This window comes from Battus philenor, unplaced genomic scaffold (assembly GCF_028537555.1).
Source record: "Battus philenor isolate CCGP_79_NKW_IND1 unplaced genomic scaffold, ilBatPhil1.0.hap1 SCAF_1, whole genome shotgun sequence".
Lineage (NCBI taxonomy): Eukaryota > Metazoa > Arthropoda > Insecta > Lepidoptera > Papilionidae > Battus > Battus philenor.
The window spans coordinates 10,099,940-10,121,573 of NW_027181661.1; the positions used below are offsets into that span (position 1 = coordinate 10,099,940).

Here is a 21,634-nt window from a genome sequence, read left to right on the forward strand (position 1 = left end):
ACAGCATTATCTAGATATCTAAGAGAGTTGTTGATTGGTGTGTGCTTCTAATCTGGCCCAAGTCACGTTGACGGATATTGTGTTAATCGGCATGAGTTTTCTCGTAAAATTTTCCAAGAAAGAAAGAGACATAAAACTTATCGTTGCTTTAACCATAAAGCTCAAACTTTTTGTCATTTGTCAAAATAAAGTAAAAAAAACATAGCGTATATTTTGACATTAATCGCAGAAAATTATGAAAATGTATTTTTATAAAAAACATCGCTAAAATTGTAGAGTCATGACAGAAAGTAACGAATGCAGGTGACCGTCCCTAATGATGCGCTCTAGCCAACAATGGTGGGCTACCAGCGCAATGACAGTTTGACTCACAGACAAAAGTTTGCGGCGGGCTGTTTCAGCGGGATGATAACTCGTCTAATTACACAACCAGTTGAAATTATTAAACTAAGGATGCAACTTCAAAAACCAAGACATGCTACCGAAATTTCAATGTTTAAAATAAGTAAGAAAATTATGACAGAAGAAGGCTTGAAAGCATTTTTCCATGGTCACTCAATTGGGCAGGTATTTCAACACTAACGATTGTTTTCAACAACATAAGAATCATATTTTCTTCATTTAAATTTGTATGCTTTGTCCTGAATTAACAATTCATGTTATTAATAATTTTCCAAAGTTAATATCGCTCAAATACACAATATTTATTACCTGGTATAATTGACTATCGGTATAATTAGTTGTTTTTACCCGTCTCTTTATATATATATTTCAGCTTCATTCTATAGTAACAGTGTGTACACAATTCTTCGTATACGAAATAACCACAAAACAAGTTGTACATTCAGGAGTGGACGAGAAACATATGTAAATATATTTTGAAACCTATTTTCGTTACTTTTTTTTTATTTTGTTTTTACATTATTTTTACTGTGTTTCACAGATCAAAATTATTATTCGTTTGTGGGATTCTCGCTGGTTGCTGTTCTGGTGCAGTAGCTTTACCTCTAGAAGTAATAAGAGTAAGACAGATGATAGCCAAGGAACAATACAAAGGAATACTTAACGGGGCAAAAGCCGTGTATAATGCGGGTGGTGTTCTTGCGTTCTATGGAGGCCTATCAGCCTCTTTAATACAAGTACGTCTTATGTAATGGCCCATAACTCTTCCAAGTTAAATTGTATTGTTCTCTCTACACTGATTAGTTTTGCGGTAATGTTGAATTAGGTTCTATTGTCTAATATGTCAAAAGTATGTTAAAAAGATTTAGGAAAATTCTAAACCAAAGTAATTTAAAAACTAATTGTAACAATACCATTGTGTGACATTTTATTGATTAAAGTAAACAGTATATTTGTCGAGATATCGTAAGAAATTTCTCTCGTAAATTGGTTCAAGTAATATTATATATTCTGCTGTAGTTTAACAGACATTAATGTATTTATTTTCAGTATGGCCCGGCAGTAGGCTTGTCGTTTTCGGTATTTCGCTTTATGCAACCGTATATTTTGCAAAAGATTTCTAGCTGTACACACAAATGTAACGATGCTCTGATCAATGAACATAAACCATCTCATGTGGTAATCGCAAGCGCGGTGGCTGGTTCCATGGCTGGATTTGTTTCCAAAACTATTACGTATCCTCTCGATTTGGTAAAACGGCGACTGCAAATCGGCGTGAGTATTAATTTATCAAAATAATCTTTAGCGTGTGATTATTTCGATGTAATTATCGAATATTAAAACGCTTCAGTATGCGTATATGCGAAAACAAATAATACGTAAAAGTTTTATATAGGTATTGAAAACAAATATTAATTTGGTGTAAAACAATAAATTATGGTCTTTGTTGAATTTTGATTATGTTCAAGTTATCTGATTTATTATTTCTTTTCAACTTTTTAAACAATCATGGGCTCCGAAAGTTATTTCTCAAGCTCAAAAAAACATTTTTATATTTCTCTGTAGTGCGAATACGTTGTCATTGTATTAGGAGTACCGGGAAGTAATGTCGCTTTCTTAAGTTAAATTCACATGACTACATTTTTAACAAGTTTTTAGTTCTAATCAACAATACATTCACCTTCGTTGTAAACAACCTTTTGCCATCTATTATACAAATTTTCAATGCTAGAGCGGTAAAAAACAATCGGTTTTTTTGTAAAATATGTCCACAGAAACGACATTACTTAAAAGAAGAAACTTAAAAATACTAGTATAATTTTAATGTTGTTATTACTATTATTAATCCATTTATAAATAGTCAAAAGCCATCTAGGCTTTGTTTAATAATTTTGGCGCAGATGCTCTATGCTATCATTATTGAAAATTTTGCAAATGTTTACAAATTAGATTCTGATCTGATGAAAAAGCACTGGTGTGATAGCAATATCCTCATGACAGCCAAGAAAGTTAACCAATCGCAATCGAAAATATTTCTCTAATTAAATATTTATGTAAAACTCAAGCAAGAAAATTTATTAAGAATTTCTTACATCAAGTTCAGTTACGATTACCTGGCTGGATAACCTGGATAACTTGCAATAGTACCACAAACATTTTCTATTTTGCGTTTAAATCGAATCTCGAATCTATACCCTTTCAGACTCACAAAGAAGACGAAAGATTCCATACACCTAGTACCTCAAAGCATCTGAGACGGTGCACCAAGTTTCTGGCATGCGTCGACGATATAATTAAGAAGGATGGCTTTAAAGGGTTATTTCAGGGTTTGTCTGTAACCGTTCTTAAGTCTCAGCTAACTAGTATTGTGGCATTCACGAGCTACGAATGTACCTGTTATTGTATCAGGCATTTTAATGAAATTTAATTTAAGAAATTGTTCAAAATAATTATGTATATATTGAATGTAATTTAGTGTCGATATTCTTAGCTAGTAGAGAACTACTGTTACTATGATAATAAATCTTACAAATTATAATACGCAGTTTTGATTGATTAGCGTACGGGAACTAATGTTAATAACATAATGGTTAAGTGTCATAAAGCCCATAGACCATAGACGTCCACTGCCAGGCATAGGCCTTCCCTAGGTGTATCTGAGGGTATATAGCGTAATCGCCACGCTTGGCAGGCGGGTTGGTGATCGCAACGTGGTATTATGGTACGCAGAGGACGCTACTGCACATCCTCTGGCAACTTGTTTGTCAGAAGAAGCAGTCCTATGAGTATCACTGCTCGATGATCTAAATTCTGTTAAACCTCCATCTATTCCAAGAGATTAATGCCTTGTAAACTTGTACGTGACTTCACTGTTATAACGTGATTGCAGTGCTGCCTATATATATAATAAGTATATATAATAAGTAAGTTATAATATTGTGGTATGTAATAATAACGTAAGAAAAGTCCATGAAAAAGAATTCATTACAAAAGTGACTAAAAAATAACAAACAATGTTGGATAATTCATTACCCTTGATAACATTATTAATTAATATTAATAAAATTGCACACGTATAGTTATAGTATGGTAATTAGGTGTTTGTGTAAGAAAAAAATAATAATAAGAAAAATATTATGAAATCATTTATTTTTTTTCTTTGGTTCTTACATATAATGAGTATAAAGGTAACTTGTAACTGAAATCAGCAACTTCTGCACTGGTGGGTATACATCATAAAGATGTACAATGTAAGTACATGGAATTTGTGATTTGTACTTACAAGAATCTGAAAGCAAAGGATAAAGATTTAAAGTGTATTTTCTCGCAGGCGTCGGTTTATTTATGCATATCATGAAAAAGATAATATATGATCGATCGGTAATTAAAGTTAGTTTTGTCAACAAATAATCGCTCTAATTTTAACAAAAATTATAGATATTAATTCTGATCTGACCAACGATGAAGTTTGATTTTCTTTATTCGTTTAAGAATATATATAAAATCAAAAATAGTCTACTTACAACAATTCTTGAAAATAGTTTTGATGTAATCGTTCTAAATATGCATTCGGTTCAAGTTTACGAGTATTAAAGACCAAGAAACGATTATATAGATATCTGTTCCAAAAAAATCTAAGAGCTAGGCTATAACTGATCATTTAATACCTTGCGATCATATTTTAATGCGAAATAATCATTATTTTCTAATAAAGAAGACAAACATTCAGTATAAGGTTATAAACAACGTCCAAAAAGAGTATGTGCAAGTAAATAAATTTGTCGCTCTTTTTTAGTTTTAGAATAAATGCTATTTCTAATTTAGCAAAAATATAGGGATGTTGTAGGAAATTTTTTTTTAATCTTGAGAAAACACTCCCTAACATGTCCGGAATAAATTAATAAATTTGAAGAAGCAAGTACACGTGAGAGATAAAATTCAACATAACATAGTATGTTAAATTTTTTGTATTAATCATTTTCGTACAGGCTTTTGACAGATACAGTTACTAAATGAATTTATTAAACGAAAATATTACAAAATTTTAAATGTTCTATTTAAAGCGTTTCTTTAAAATCTAACATGTTACCTGTTATTTGAACACCATGTATATAGTTATATTTTTCTTACCTTATTCTATATAAAAATATAACTTCAATCAGTTCCAGCCGTGCGACTCTTCCTCCCATCCGTGGTGTTTCTCCTCGTGAATGTGTACGGGAACATATACCTTCTTTTCAACCTCCACCTTCTTAATGACAGGTACAGGCACGTGCTTGACCACAGTCACTGGCACGTGTTTAACTACCGGCACTGGCACTTTCTTCCACACTGGCACCTCCTTGATAACGGGTACTTCTTTGATGACAGGCACTGGCACCGGCACCTTGGACACGTGGTGGTGGTGGACGGTATGAACCTTATAAGGCACATGAATAGTAAGGTATTTGCTGAAAAAGACGAAATTATAACGTTAAAGCTATAAACAAAGATCATTTGAATATTAAATGTTATTCAAAGTGTAAACTTTGAATTCAACTTTTAAATAAATTTGTTAATATATATTCACATATGCCTCTTTTATCTAATTGCACTCACTTCGATCACTAGATCGATATTGCCTGTTATATTCTTCGTTTTTTAGTCCTACCAAATGTTGTCAATAAGACCGCCGCATTTAATTTCTGTTTTGCATATTGAATACGAGTAATTTTTTCTGTTTCTACTATCTTGAGGTATGTAATAAGCAGTTATAACAAATGCTATGTTATAAAATGAATATTAATTAGGAATATCATGTTGCACTAACTTTGTTTCATTGTTAGAATAAATATACATGTGCTTGTAGCGTACACGTAAGAACGCTTCGTATTGCCGGGCACTACGATCACAATACATTGTTTTAAATCATTCTTGTGCGTTCAAATCAAAATCCTAGTTCGAATTTTGAATTCGCACGTCGCCAGTAGTTTTACCGTCGACATTGCATTTGTGCTGATTTTGAGGAGCAAATACGTGCACGGGTGGTAGTTCACAATCACTCGTGCACGTGTTTGCTAAACGCGTATATGCTATTCCAAATATTGCTATAGGAATTGGATCGGAATCACTTACTTAAAAATAGTGTAGATTTTGTTAATTCAACTATGTATTATTTGCTAATGCTTTCTGACATAGCCTGACATTACTGACATTCACAATAGTTAAGCGCAGTTTGTTATTTAAGAGAAAATCTGTTGTTTCCCTTATCCCATTATCAAATTGCGGAAAGCAGCTATTCAATCTGTATGTGCAATATATATTGACACCAAATAATTTGTTTGTAATATAAATTTCTAATTCACACAAAGTTATTATATTATAAGAGAACATATACATTAACCATTTATATATTTGTATATAAGCTGATAAATTTAAGTTTTTCTTTATACTTGTTAAAGTTATAAAGACATTGAATCAAAAAAGAGGTTACAAGGGAATAAAATTAAAACTTTCATCAAATATTCGACGCAATTAAAAGTTAATGAAATCGAAATGTTTTGTGGTTGTACCGTTATATCACTTTACAATTGAAATTTTTAATCGCCCAATAATGTATTACAAAGTTGTTTTTATTTACGTTAAATTGCATACGCATTATAATAAAGATAATTGTTTTTTGTATTTACAGTGTAATAAACCGTGATTACATTAGCATGCTGGTCTAATTATTCCCACTTACATAATACGCATGCGGCGGATCATGTTACCGTTGCGAAGCATCTATTCATAACCTGACATTTCCAAGAAAGTGGACCGTGCTCGCTTTATCTATCGGAACTCTCGACGTACACGAAATTCTCAAGTGAGTGCGTAATACGTTCCAGAACTATCGCGTTTTTCCACTGGAAATGATATGTTAGATAATATGTAACCAACTTCCTGAAGTGTTCATCATACACACGAACATTTATGCGCGGTGATTTTTTTTAAAATTACGTTACACGGCTATTTGGCTCGATTTATATAATAACGCATTTTAAATACATCGTAAACAGTGCACTATAAAACAGCATCATTTAAATTGCGACAACTCTCGTATAAATTGGCGGTATTCGCGTTACGCGTTACTTACGTAAAAAGGCCGGCTGAATGTCGTGAACATTAATAAATAATGCCAACGAAAGCCCTACCTTTCACTACAAGGATTTTTGCGATCAGTTATTTTTGATACAAATACTAAAAATACCAAGCAAAGAGATTATGAAACATCAACACCAATTTAATATTTGGGCTAGTAATTTAAATGGCTCTAAATTGCTTCGAGTTTAACTAACATTACAAATTAAACATTTATTCATGAATAACTTTGTTCTCAGTTTTGATATATTTTTCCTACCTAGAACTAAAACTTACTGTAAGCAGATAAATTAAGATTATAACGAAAAAATGAACATTATATTATAAACAAAGGAATATAACAGAATCAGTAACCATCATTCAAAAAAAATATTAAATGAAAATACTTTACAAGTTCAAATACAGGTGTTAGAAGCTGTAATGGTTGAAACGCGGATGTCGTTTTGCTGTTCCTACATTGGTAACACTCCCTTAAATACATAGAAAGCTTTAATGCTAACTACATTTACTCCGTAGAACAAGAATAGTCGACAGAATTTAATGATTCAAATTTTTTTATAATTTTTGGCTTGGTCTTTCAATATGTATAGAAAACCAATAAGAATCAAATAATTATAAAATTCAAACTATGTTTTTCCTTAACTTGTAAACAATTTATATAAAAACATGAAACGTTAATAAAAACATGAATTGGTATAGTTAAATTACGCTTTTTAAATAACATCTTACTTTTGTATTATATTTTTAAAAACTCACTTAAAAAGCTCGATAAGGATCAGTAAGATGGCCAACAAAACTATTAAACCAATTTTGAAAAAATATTCGTTATTATAAAATTTTACACTCGGCCAAATTCAAAATCACTAGAATTAATGTAATTTATTTCGAGCAGTATTTTCTCTCACTTTATTATATTAGAGTAAGAATATTCTTCTGAATAGAAAATATTAAATAATTACTGAATTTAACATTCGCTTGAAATAGGGCGTTTTTTTATTAAAGAACAAATTAAAAACCTAACAACATTTAATACCAGATATTACCCAAAATATTACAGTGATATTTTAGATTTAATGTTAAAAAACGCAAATCTGAACTTTTATCTATTATTATTTTATTTTATTTCAACTCAAAACTTAATTCAATATGAATTTGTAGCATCAGGGAAATAATGTTTTTTTAAATGTAGGAGATATATTTTTATTTTGTATTTAAAATTAGATTTATAGTGCAATAAAGGAGGAGCACTTACTGATGATGATCACCAGGAGTTGGAATGGCTGCAGCGATGGCGACCAGGACGGAGAGTAACTAAAATATTTGATTATTAATTAAATCCTAAAACTTGTACACATAGATACAAAAATTATTAAATTACAAAATATTATATTTAGTTTGGATAATTTACATAAAGACTATTCAAGATTTTTGATAAAAAGAACACGTTCTATTACTGGATACTATTTTAAGAGAGTTTAATAAATGATTTCACTACTTACAGAGAGTTTCGCGTACATCTTTATTTTGTAATGGCTGGACTGATCGTAATACACTTAACCTGCTGAGTCTTGCTGGCTTTCTACTTGCTCTCTACCTCCCACAAGCTTATATATGCCATTTGCAAGCCGAAAGATTTCGTAATACTGCCCCTTGATTCATCCCTACTTGCCTGGTTCACCCGGTCAAATAACAAAGGTGGGAGATATTGAAGCGTGTGATATAGAAAGGAACCTATTCGATTTGGAGGGGCTGCTCGGCGGCGACGGAGGATCTGGTAAAATCGGTTGCAACAAGTTCAAATTTACCAGTCTTTAGACGGTTGCAAGTTAAACAGTACGACGATATATTTTATGAAACAACACAATACAAAAATTGTTGCTGTCATTTTAGTGTTAATTATTGCTAAGGTTCTTAACCTTCATAGAATTGTTATCAAACTATTTCTACGGCTTACGTAAATTTTTAATGCTATTGAACAGGCATATTAAGAATTATTTCTTAGTTTTGTTAAAATATTATAGGTGAATAATTCAAGTCCCATATGTTTTATGTTACGTTCATAAACATAAAATATTTTTATAGAGAACATCTGAGAAAGTTGATCTTTCTGTTTGGTACGAAAGGATTTCAACAATTTATAATAATTATTTTTTGATAATAATCCATATTATTTTTGGGTAAATGTTGTACGTTCACTCTAAAATACGATTTTCTTAAAAATACTTTTTAACAAATATGTTTGTGCATTGTTTCGCGAGTATTATTTCTACGCAATAATTGAATTTTTGGTATATATAGCAATGCGGTTTTATTATTTATGATTATTAACATGTTTTTTTGCTGTGTCTGCACTTTGCGATTGTTGAATTATAGCAATACACTCTTATAATTATTCTCTAGTTTTTTTATTAACTATTGTTATAAATAATAACATTACTATAGATGCATGCTAGCTTTATTAACTATCTATATACAATTAACAGCAACAGTTTTTGTAATAACCTATCAAGTCCGACGGTATAGGTATGAAAGATAAATTGATGTACTGCAAGGTTTGAAAAGGACGTCGTTTCAACCAACGACTTCCCGATATTTTTCACTAAAATACTCGTAACACAGCAAACCTTGGAAACGCGAACATTATAACGACTTATAATAACGTCTTAGTGAAATTAAGTTACCTTGATTTTACAAGCTATTGCATTTAATGAAACCGTTATGCAGAAACTATTATAACGAGGTTTTGTAATAAAAAATTATCGAAATTGAAACATAACATTAAAAAGCTGATATGGTATTATTAACGTGTTTGTTTTTTGTTTGTATAAAGAGTATTGCAGTATCAGAGAATTATTGGGTTAATGACATGCACTATCTTACGATTCAAGGTCGCTGTTATAGTTTACTATCATTATTGCTAGTCTCGACACTACCATAAAGTTTTAAATAATTTAGAAGAGTTATTAATCTTATACATAGATACATATCTAGAGTTTATGTCCAAACAATTTAAGTTTGGAGGAGCAAGAGAGTTAAAAAAAAGGAGTAAGTGTTTACAAACAAGTTACCTAACACCTTACAAACCTGGTCACGTGTGCGTCGCTTTACGCAAGCGGCGTGCGAATGATGAAGATCGCATCGTTGACCGCCTTACTTACACCACCATTTCCTATTCAACAGACGTACTTCTTGTATGGTTCACACTTCAACAAAGTCAATACAAGAAAAGTGTACAGTGTGTATTTTTAGTATTTGTTAACTGAATGAGAGCCTTATCAAGTAATATAGGAATCATAAACAAATTTCTTAACTATAGGTGCTCCGATAAATTTGCAAAATGTTCAGCGGCCTGTGTCCAACGTCTTATGACCTTAATAAGGTTGTCTGTACACCTTGTAACTGGTTCTCTTACGCTGCGCTTGCTGATCCGTGGATTTCGTTTCAGAACTTTAAGGTCACAGCTGCCATCTCTTCTGCACGCTATATGGGCTGGTCACTACCACTTCAAATTGCCGATCAGCTAGGCTACGTTAATTACTTTTGTTCGTCTACGGATCTCCTCTTTCCTGATACAATTCAATTATTATACATTTATTGTCAAAATATGTTGTAGAGTTAAAGGAGCATGCTGCGTATTAGCTGGAAAACGTGATGAACTAATATATAGATCACAGGCAACTTAAAATAACTACTGGGCTTTCTACTACCTTCCTCATGCGAATGCTTGAGTATTTGGGACATATTGCCAGTAAGACGGCTGACTACCAGAGGAAACTGATGATCATCTGAAAGGTAGAAGGCTTTTGTTTTTGAGCACGTGGACGCAGCCTGATGGTATAGACGAATCAGATTCATACCATAGTTGACACCTCTGTAAACGAAGCCATGCAAGTGCGTAACAGGTGGGATCAATGGTGTGACAACATACAAGGGCAGTTAGCGAGCGGAGGTCTAGATAATATTGTATACACAAAATTACGATACATTTAGGTGTATATAAAAATAGTCGATTATTTTATAGAGAGAGTCTGTTTTACGCCAGGTTCAGACCGACTCTGTTTTCCAAAATGTAACGATTGTATAGTCTAAAAATGTACTGCATACTATATTATGAGAAATACAGGCGGTACTGAATTATCTTAAATAACTATAGGTGTATAAATAAGCCTCTCATATTAAAATAAAGTTAACTAATCTCTTGTGTGTTACTCAAACATAGCCACAACTTTCTTTTAACTAACTAAGTCCAATAACACACTTTAGGGATCCCTATCAGTATTGCTTACGTCATAAGACAGTGAACGTGGGGAGGACAGAACCGCAGGCCGGAACATAATAAAGATCATTACGCAAACAATGTGCTGCTCTAATGATTTGTTGCAGCCTTGGACTTGATGACATGCGGAAATGTTGCTTAATTAAACTAAAATTTATATATTTTAATTATCTAACTTTGTGGAGCTCAGAGAATACTTTTTTTTGCTTTTCAAAATTTAAGATAATAATTAAAATTGAAAAAATTGAAACTTACAATTTATATTAAATTAAAAAACTGTATGCAATAAAAACCACCATGGTTCATTAACATTTATTGTGTTTTTTTATTGTCACGGACAATGTTGTATTCTCATTGGTATTTAGAGTTCTAGAGGATTTGTCCCTTTACAGTATAATAAAAGCTATAAATGGGCGAATGTATAATTAATTTGCAAAAAGCCTTAAAATTTTTACACTTGTTTTTATACACTATTTATTAAGTGATCACTATGAAATACGTTATATTAATTTCTTCTGGCAGTACAAAGTCTGCAAGGACAGATAGGAAACGATAATTAATTTTAATATGTAGTGATTTTGAAAATGTTATTTTTTCGACATTATCTTTATGTTATTTATTATTTCTGAAACTATCGAGTTTTGGACAACGTCTACATTTATTGATGGTAGGTAAGCTGTACATTCGCTGTAAAACTTTTTTTCGCCCTGCATTATTTAGTCTGTCTACGTATCTACTGGAGTGAGTTAAGTTGCGGAAAAATGAGTAAAAATGAGCGTATTTACCCTATACAGTAAGTAATATTCATATTTATGCGGCTATGAATGTGTTTACGCCGTAAGGCCCAATGGTTCCATAAGCCTAACAGTGGGATATAAAACTGGAATATAAATTGTGAATTGTTACGGTAATCTAATACATTAATAAAATAAACATTGTCCGGAACGTCGGTGTGGCCAAGATGTGGCGGATCGAATTTTATGACCCGACGCTGAGTCTTGCTGAAAAGACCAGTTTTGATTATCCATTATGGTTATAAAGGTGCTTAACTACCTTTTACAGAGAAGGTTTCATAGTCCCTATCAATAGCCCGGAAACATTTAACTAAAACCGAGCGTATGGAGAATTTTGAAAATCGTATTTGGTGCCATACTTAATTTATATAAAAAAAACCACAGCGATTCGCTTTTATCATTATCACGCCACTCCATTTTAATGTTATAAAATATTTTACAATATTTTTAAACAATCACATAAACATGATAGATGCACAATTAATATTTGTTTATTTTTAGTTATAACAATATTTATAGTCAGTCCAAATGCATTGTGTATATAAAAAAAACATATATCTTAAGCTACTTACTTTTTTTGTTAATTCACTGTTGTATATTCTGTTTTATAAATGTCTATAAATTTAGAAAAAAATGTTACCTAATAGGTTATTTTTATGAGGTTTCTCCGTAACGAGCGATGGTCATTTTCTATGGGAACCTGATTTGTCTTCGACCACACTTTCAGTTGTATTTACACTTTAATGCATCGTTCTATAGAATTTTATGAAGTAAAAGAGGTGAATTTTTAATTTTGTTACTATTTATGTTTCAGATTAATTTTACATACATTAGTTAAAGTTATGTAAGAGATAATGTTGAAAAACCCATGTAAATTATTTATATAGAGAAAAAATGTGGACATTATTATACAACATTATTATTGGGTTATAAAATAAAAAAAGATTTCATAATAGATATAATTTATTGTGTATTCGGATTAATTTTTATTGTTATTTACATATGCAAGACTTTGACTTTCTAGACGCGGTTAGTCGAAACACTTGGTCCATTACAATGTAGAACTGCCCATGGCTTTGGAACAAGTCATTAGTATGACTGATGGTTAGTCTCTTTTGTAAGAGTTGTCGGCAATAAGTAGCTCATGAGCATTATTGTATTACAGTTTGAACACGCCGTAGCAAGTGATTTTTCTACGCATTATGACACTAATTGTCTAATATGAGCAACACCATGACATTGTCCGTGACCGAGTCAGGATGTTATATCTTACAATCTTGTATGTTGTTAAATATCGTACGACAATTATTATAATGTTAATTTGTTCTCATATTAAAAAGTACATGAATTGATTTTTTAAAAATTGTAAAGAATATAATTGAGTTATTTAATAAACTACAGTTTAACAGTTTTTGTTAAGATTTATCAAAAAAACGTAAACGGTTTAATCTATATTTACGTTCTAAAGTTCTTATCGAAGTTAGTAATGTTGTTGTATTGATTGTTATTTATGTTGCAAAGTGCAAGTAGCAAATAGCTTGCATGCATTCTAGTTTGTGCACTGTTACTTACTTTTTATACTGTAATACGCAATGAGTATTGGTAACCCAGCGGTTGAAAACTAAGACTTGCGATCATAGGTCGCAGGTTCCCGGGATACAATGTTTTAGGATTTCCACTGCTCACTAATGAGTTTCTAAAGGTTCTTTATTTGACTGGACTCCCACTGTTTCCCAAATGGTAATTACAGATGCCGTGGATTTGAAATTACAGGGCGCGGAGTGCACTTAGCCTAAGACCTTTTTTGAAGTAGCGAAGCTTCCGCTTGGTTTACCATTTAGAACGCTTTGGTGAACGATTCATGGAGTGACTAAGTCCAAGGATCCCAATGAGGAGACCCCGGAAAAGGCTGTCACGCATCGATAATGCCCGCTGTGCAATCCGACACAAGGGCGCCTTAGAGGGCCGATCCTCGGCTTAACCGGTTGCTATTGCCTGACTATTATCACATCTATTACTATGGAAAGCGTTAACGCCGGGAGAAGAAGTGGCGAACGAAACTTCAGCAACGCTTCTATCCAGTATGAAGGGGAGTTTGCGTCCTCTGTGATATCCGATCTCGTTTCCGACGAGACCGGTTGATTATTGAATGGCGAAGATTACGGTGTGAAGTGTACGTGTCTTGTCTTAAATCGTCGCGTCGTCTGGACACTCGAGTACGTGTCTCGGGTTCAAGGCGGTGCGGCATTTGAATGTACTGGGTGTGATCGTGTTGTAGGTGGCGGCACCTACAATCCATGAATTACTTACGTACTAAGGGGCACCCGTTAATCTACACATGCATCTGTTCTTTAGGACCTAAAGTTTGTAAATAATACGAGGATTAGCATGCGCGAAGCGCGGGTTTGCGTATATGAGGACGGATCTGGTTACAGCTTTGAGTGTAACTTTATTCGACAATGACATTTTACTCCAGTTGTTTAGTAATGGATAAAGAAGCCTGGTAAGAAGGCCGTCTTCTTTGCGCGCTTTCGACTTGCTTTTTGAAATTAAACTTGTCATCCAAGACGACACCTAGATAATGGGTTTGATTCACCCAATGCACTGAACTGTCCATGAGTGTGATTGGAGCCGGTAGAAAGAAGCGGTTGCGTTTTTCGAGAGGGAGTTTAAAAAGGATGGGCAGCAGCGAACTCTGCGTACCATAATACGACACTGCGATCACCAACCAGCCAAGCAAGCGAGTCGGTTATGGTATATGTATATGGTATATCTTTTGGTAAGGCTATGCTTTACACTCCAAGCCAAAGAAAAAAAACAGAAACAGACTCGCTCGCAGGTAGTCGACGCGGACGGACGTGCGCTCCCATAGTGCAGTCCCCGGCAGCCCATGCTGCCCGCCAAAGTTACCGACGAGTAGTTGTGTGTGGTTCAGTGTTCGACGCGACAGCCCGCCGGGCGGTCGTGTCTAGTGCAAGTGCGCGCAGCCGACGGTGCGCTCAGAGCGCCCGAGTGTGTGAGTGTGCACGTGCCACGCTGAGGTGGAAAACGCCGCTGGGTTCCAGTGGGGTAAGTACACCAATTATTTCGTCTCCCTTGGGAGACCAATTCGACGCCCTTACCTCCCGTTGGTGGCTGCCGCGCAAGCGAGCAGGCTACCGAGGGAGGAAAGACTCTCTCTCCCTGCCGCTAGGCGGGGAGTAACTGACGCGACCACCGAAAACAGCATCACGATGGAGGAACTAGAGAGGCACCTAGTCCTCTTCCTTCAGGAATCTCACCCCAAGCTATGGGAAGGCTTCATAGCGAAGCATAAACGCTTCCTAAGAAGCGAAACCGACGACGGCACAGCAGTGCCGGAAAAAAACCCAAAGGCCGCACACAGGCCAGAGACCCGTCCGACCCCACAGGGCCGGCCCTCCACCTCCTACGGGAGGTCCAAAACGACCTCAGAGTCAGAGTCCAGCGGCTCCGACATGGAGGTCGAACACGTTAACTCGACAGGTGACGAGGGCTTCACCCTCGTTACTAAAAAGCGCAAACGTGCGCTCAAAAAAAGCGAAACCGAGGACACCTCGGTCCTCCCATCCCCAGGCGCGTCGCCGCCTAAGAAAGTGGCCCAGACGGAGCGCAAGGCTCCGTCCCCCGCCCAAGAAATCGAACCACAGGCACCCAGGGGTCCCAAACCCCCTCCGCCCATTATCCTTCAGGAGAAGGGCAAATGGGATGAGCTATCCAAATGGATAGCCAGAAACAAAATTTCTTGCCTTAAGGCAAAAAATACCCAGCAGGGTATCATTATCAACATAGGTACGGTAGACGACTACCGTAAACTTACAAAGCACCTCAGGGCACAGAACATAGGGTTTCACACCTATGCTCTCCAGGAGGACAAACAGCTAAGGGTTGTCATCAGAGGCATCCCTCTTGAGGTTGACGCAGGCCTGGCCTTCGAAGACCTTAAAGCACAAGGCATTCCGGCGAGGAGTGTCTACAGGATGTCCAATTCTAGGACAAAACAACCCATCCCCTTGTTGATGGCATCAATTGAGCTCTCTCCGGAGGGCAAAAAAGTGTACAACGTAAAAACGTTGTGCCAGCTCAGCGGCATTAAAATAGAAACCCCGCATAGGAAAGGACAGGTAGGGCAGTGCCACAACTGCCAACTCTACGGACATTCGGCGCGTAACTGTTACGCCCGCCCCCGATGCGTTAAATGTGATGGAGATCACAGCACAATTAAGTGCGATAGACCGGCCAACTCGGCCGACCCACCAACCTGCTGCCTGTGTAAGGCTGAAGGACATCCCGCGAACTATCGCGGATGCTCCAAAGCTCCGCGCAGGCACCGCGGGGGTGCTAAGCGCAATCAGCGCTACCAGCACCGCCCCCGCCCGGAACCACGCGGTACCACAACCGCCACCCAGCCACCGCCAGCGCCGCTGCGCCCGGCACCGGCTCCACTAGTCTCGGCATGGGCCAAACCCCTGCCGGGAACCCAGTCAGCTCGAGCTGCGGCGGCCGCAAGGCCGCAACCACCAGCACCAGCAGCAAGAAAACCCACCCCCAGGGCAGGTATGACAGACTTAGGTGCGGGACTAGAGTCCCTTACGGGATTCTTGGACCGTATAGATATCGATAGCGTCCTAGCGCTATCAAATGACCTCCACGCCGCTAGCGGGTGGAAAGAAAGGATGGAGGTGGCGATCAGACACGCCGCAACAATCAGGGCTCTCAAAGCAGAGCACTAAACACAAGAACTAACCACAATGGGTAGTACAAATACACAAAGGACTAAACCTAAAACACTTACTGTCGCGTACTTTAACGCGGCCGGACTCCAGTCTCAGAGGGACGAGATCGGCTTGTTTCTTAGGGAGCACGATGTAGACATCATGCTCATTCAAGAAACATTTCTTAAACCAGCAACTCGCGACCCCAAGATAGCCAATTATGAAATAGTTAGACAGGACAGGCTGACCGGACCATTAGGCGGCACCCTGATCTATTACAAAAGAAAACTCCACTGTGTGCCTATCACACCCCCCCCTTTAGTCAACTTAGAAGCCACCATCTGCAAGGTGGCAATGACGGGCCATCAGTCCCTAGTAATTGTGTCTGCATACCAACAATGCAAGAAACCAATATTAGAATCGGACCTGGAATCCATTATGAATCTAGGTCCAGCAGTGCTTCTGGCAGGTGACCTCAACAGTAAACACACCTCCTGGAACGCATCGGGTCAAAATCAGAACGGTAAGGTGCTCTTCAAGCTAGCGGGGACACTTAACTATGACATAGTTGCTCCAAATAAGCCGACGAGGTACTCACATTCAGTCACCCATCGGCCGTCAACATTAGACATAGCGCTGCTTAAAAACATAACATTAGAAGTAGCAGCTATAAAGGTGGTACAAGATCTTACATCTGACCACCGACCAGTAGTCATGAAGCTGGGCCGGTCCGGCGGTGAGGTCCCTCTGACCAAAACCGTCGTCAACTGGCGTAGCCTCGGGGTCAAACTCGAGGCCACGAAATCCCAGTACCTGGATGAGATTCCAGACGTAATTGATACGCCCGACATAGCATGCCGAGCGATCAAATCCTTAACAGCTCACCTCTCATCAGCAATCGAAGAAGCCACAAGGGTGATACCCGAATCGGAACACCGACTCGGGGCTCTCCCAGGCTCCATTCGGAGGCTGATTAGGGAAAAGAATGCCGTTATGAGGCAGCATGACAAACATCCTTCTCAGGTAAACAAACAGAGACTGCGCCGCCTACAAAGGCAAGTGAAAGCGCGCGTCTCAGACTTTAGACACGATAGGTGGGATGCGCTGCTTCAGGACCTGGAACCGTCGCAGTACGCTTTCTGGCGGCTGGCCAGAAACCTGAAGATGGACAACTGCGCAACCATCCCTCCCTTAGTTAGGACAAACAATGCCGATCTCGCCTTCGAGGACTCAGAAAAGGCCGAATGTTTAGCCGACAGTCTAGAAAACCAGTGCACACCATCTACGCACTATACCGACCCTATTCACTTACATCTGGTAAACACAGAAGTAAGTAGGAGAACCGCACTCCCCCCAGAGGGAGATGCATTACCGGAAGTGACAGAAAAGGAAGTCGCCGAGATCATAACAGATCTCAAACCTAATAAGGCACCCGGGCCGGACGGCATCACCAATAGGGTGCTCCGAGCCTTGCCCGGGCAGCTACTAACTCTGCTTGCAGGTATTTTCAATGTCCTGCTAGCCAGCTGCACCTTCCCCGACGAGTGGAAAGAAGCGGTCGTCATCGGCATCCCCAAGCCAGCCAAGCCCCGAGAGCTGCCAAGCAGCTACCGCCCCATCAGCCTCCTCTGCACCATGGGAAAAGTGTACGAGAGAATAATCCTATCAAGATTGAAGAAATTCGCATTCGGTCAAAACCTCATCCCGGACGAACAGTTCGGGTTCAGACCGAAGCATTCATGTGTACACCAAGTACACAGACTGACAGAACACATTCTGTCAGGTCAAGGAAGATCAAAAAAGCCCGTCCTCACCGGCGCACTTTTCTTCGATGTCGAGAAAGCGTTCGACAAAGTCTGGCACGAGGGCTTAATATATAAGCTCTATCAACTCAAGGTGCCCGACAGGCTTGTGCTCACCATACAAGCCTTCTTGAAGAACCGCACGTTCAGATATCGTGTGGAAGGAGCCCGGTCCTCCAAAAGACCGCTCCTGGCAGGAGTACCACAAGGCTCCTGCCTCTCACCGCTCCTATTCTCGCTGTACACCAGCGACATACCAAAAGACCCCCAGGTCGGACTAGCTATGTTCGCCGACGACACGGCCCTGTTCTACACAGACAAGCATCAGGGCCGAATCACGATCAGACTCCAAACCGCGGCCAACCGCCTAGGCGAATGGTTCCGGAAGTGGAGAATCAACATCAATCCGGACAAAAGCGAAGCTGTCCTCTTCGGCCAGAAATTCGAAAGAAAGCCGATGCGCAGACTCAAGCCAGTACCTGAGAGAAGGAAACTAGGCAACATCACCCTCTTCGACCGTCCAATCCCATGGAAAGCATCGGTCAAGTATCTAGGAGTCACCCTAGACTCCCGACTAAACTTCTCACCTCACATCAAAACCGTGAGGAACAAAGCAGCCTTCGTATTGGGTAAACTCCACCCTCTACTCTGTGCCTCCAGCAAACTCTCGCTGAAGCACAAAATTCACATTTATAAAGCCTGCGTAAGACCTATACTGTCCTACGCAAGCGTAGTCTTCGCTCATGTCAGCGAGCTGAAATTGAATCGCCTGCAGGTAATTCAAAACCGCTTCATCCGGAAAGCAACCGGTGCGGCACCATACCAGAGGGACGTCGACCTCCACAGCGACTTAGACCTCCCCACAATCAGAGAATACTTTGGAGAGGCGTCAAGGAGATACTTCCATGACGCCATACACCATCCGAACAGTCTGGTGGTCCAAGCGGCCAACTACATACCAGACACACACGCAACGACAACAAAGCGTAGGCCACGCCACGCAGTGCCGGACGAGGACGCTCCGACCCCGAAAGGCATTAAAAAACGCCCCCTGAAAACATCAGAGGGGGCCACCACCAAGTAGACCACATTCAAGATGGCCAGGACACGCCCGACGAAGAGGGCGCACCGAATAGCTACTGCCAAGAGACAGCAGCGAGAAGAAAACATCGAAGAAGAAAACGAAGACAACATCATCATCATCAACACAGAAGACATGAAGACGAAAACTCCGATAAAGCCGACGCCGACTCCAACACCAACATCGAAGGAGGAAAGCCACAGCAACTCTAGCTAGTCTCTTGCAGCGCACACACGCGCCGAGAGTCAGCAGTAGGATAGTATATAAATATTAGCTCGCGGGTCTTCGACCCGCGAGCCCTGAGTCCGACGAAATTGTGAAAGCCCGCAAGGCTAACAACATCATCATCATCAGAAACCAGTCAGCTATGCTTTACAGTGTGCTTCTATGGGCTCAAACGAGGACTTTGACGAATTACATGTAGAAGCTCATGACAAAGTCATGTAGAGGAAAACAAGCAGTATCAGCGTCTTTTTGAGTCAGGGTTTTTACCAGTTACTGGGCCTTTAAAAGTCTCGTGTACCAATGTCATAATATATTAAATATGGAAAACGGAGCTACTTGGATTAAAAATAAATTTTACTATTGTTTTAATTATAAAAATAACTATCGTGGTTTATATTGAATTGTAATATCAAGGTAAAATATCATTCATGCAGAGTATTAGCTAGATTTTTTTGCAAAAAAAGATTTTTGGTTTATCCTGTACCCATCTATATATCAATTAATATAACACAGTATCGGTTTATATATTTTAGTAAAAATTATTGACGTAACAATGCGAAATTTGGGTGGATATCTATGAATATTTATATCAACATGATTGAAACATGCGGCCGTAGCTCTTAAGCGGCTATACTGATCTATTGTGATATTCATATCTATACGCCATTTCGTCAGTACGGTTTTGTAATTCTAAAGAATAATTAAGAACGCACAAATAGTTTTGTAAATTTTATTGACTGCAATACTCAATTTGTCTGCTAATCAAGGACGATGGCGTTAAATCGCAGGATCGTTACCATTACTAAATTGGAATTTTATGATCATATTGATCTTATGATTTGTAAAAATTTTGCTAAATGTCGAATGTATACAAAGGTCAGTACTGCGCATTTAAATGTTATTTAGAAAAGACCTGTGAAAACAGTGATAATATTGTTGAAATCTCTATTAAAATGACATTGAAAATCCTTATTTAACTTATTAACAAGATTTTCTTAATGTACTCAAATCATGTTGGTCTTTTCGGGTTGGTGGGGAGCGAGGGGTTGGGAGGGGAGTGACAAGAATTTACGTCTCAAGTATAAAAAAATTACGAAGAAATAAACCAGGTAAGGTATCATCTTTATACCACGAAGTGTTAACTAATTTTTAAATAATTAGTATAATTCGACTTAACGTTGTCATTATACAAAATTATTATATCTATTCAAAGAGGCCAGACTTTCGTAAATATTTCTCATCAAAGTCCGGTGTTTAATGAACTACATCTTTTATGACAACTAACATGCGAATTAATTCTGCGATCTTTTTAACATCTTTAATATTACGACACTCCTTCCGCTCGGGTCAAATAATTTCCTGTACAATACTTTAGCACTGGATTATATAAAATATTAATATTTTTATTATACGTTACTGTCATTTACAAAATATGCATGTATGAATTGATTAGCTTTAACTCATTTGACTGATTATATCTCTATTAACTTGGACTCTTAGATTCCACGGTAATTTTATTTCATAAGCGGCAACCTAATTGGGCTCCTTGAGAGTTGATACCGCGATGTTCTTAATTGGGTATACCCATGTGCATTTCGTTAACGCCTGCTCAATTTTTATGACAGCACATCATCATTTTAACTGAAAGATGTCCACTGTACAGCAGTCCAACCTCCTTCATTGATTTCCAAGTAGAAAATCTGGTAGAAAAAACCAGGCTTGATGAGCGACCGTGAGCTTGCCAACGAGATAGAGTTAGTGACTACATTTAAGTGCTGGAAGTCATATTTGTAGAATCCATAAAGTTTGTATTAATTTTACACCAACATCCATACGCTTCAACTTATACTAAAGGTCGCTACAATTGTTCAAAGTACAATTACGTTTTGCACAATGGACTAAATACCAGAATTTATTTAGAAATTCTTTTACTTGTTTCGCCGCTGCTGAGTGACAGAAACCTTTAAACATGTATTATCCTATAAGTATAAGCTATAAAGTGTTTGTTTGTTTTTGAGTTTTGTTGCCAAACTTGTATTTTTAAATTAACAGTACGGACAATTTCATTATAATAAATTTAATTTTGAACACATGCTAAATTTTGGATGTGGTCAGTTCAATTTGGACATTTATAGTAAATTCAAATTCAATTGTTAATTTAAATAGTACAATATAATTAGCGCAAATAATCAATTAAAACG

At 37.6% G+C, this 21,634-nt stretch overlaps 1 protein-coding gene across 1 annotated transcript; it reads right to left on the reverse strand.

The window, feature by feature from the left end:
* Nucleotides 1-3,620: 3,620 nt before the first annotated feature.
* On the reverse strand, nucleotides 3,621-8,110 carry LOC137921384 (uncharacterized). Its single transcript, XM_068764126.1, has 4 exons — nucleotides 8,022-8,110; nucleotides 7,775-7,833; nucleotides 4,534-4,853; nucleotides 3,621-3,691 (listed from the first exon to the last, which is right to left on the reverse strand). The coding sequence occupies exons 1-3, from the start codon at nucleotides 8,037-8,039 to the stop codon at nucleotides 4,562-4,564; spliced, it is 369 nt and encodes a 122-aa protein (XP_068620227.1). The 5' UTR covers nucleotides 8,040-8,110; the 3' UTR covers nucleotides 3,621-3,691; nucleotides 4,534-4,561.
* Between the last annotated feature and the right edge of the window lie 13,524 nt (nucleotides 8,111-21,634).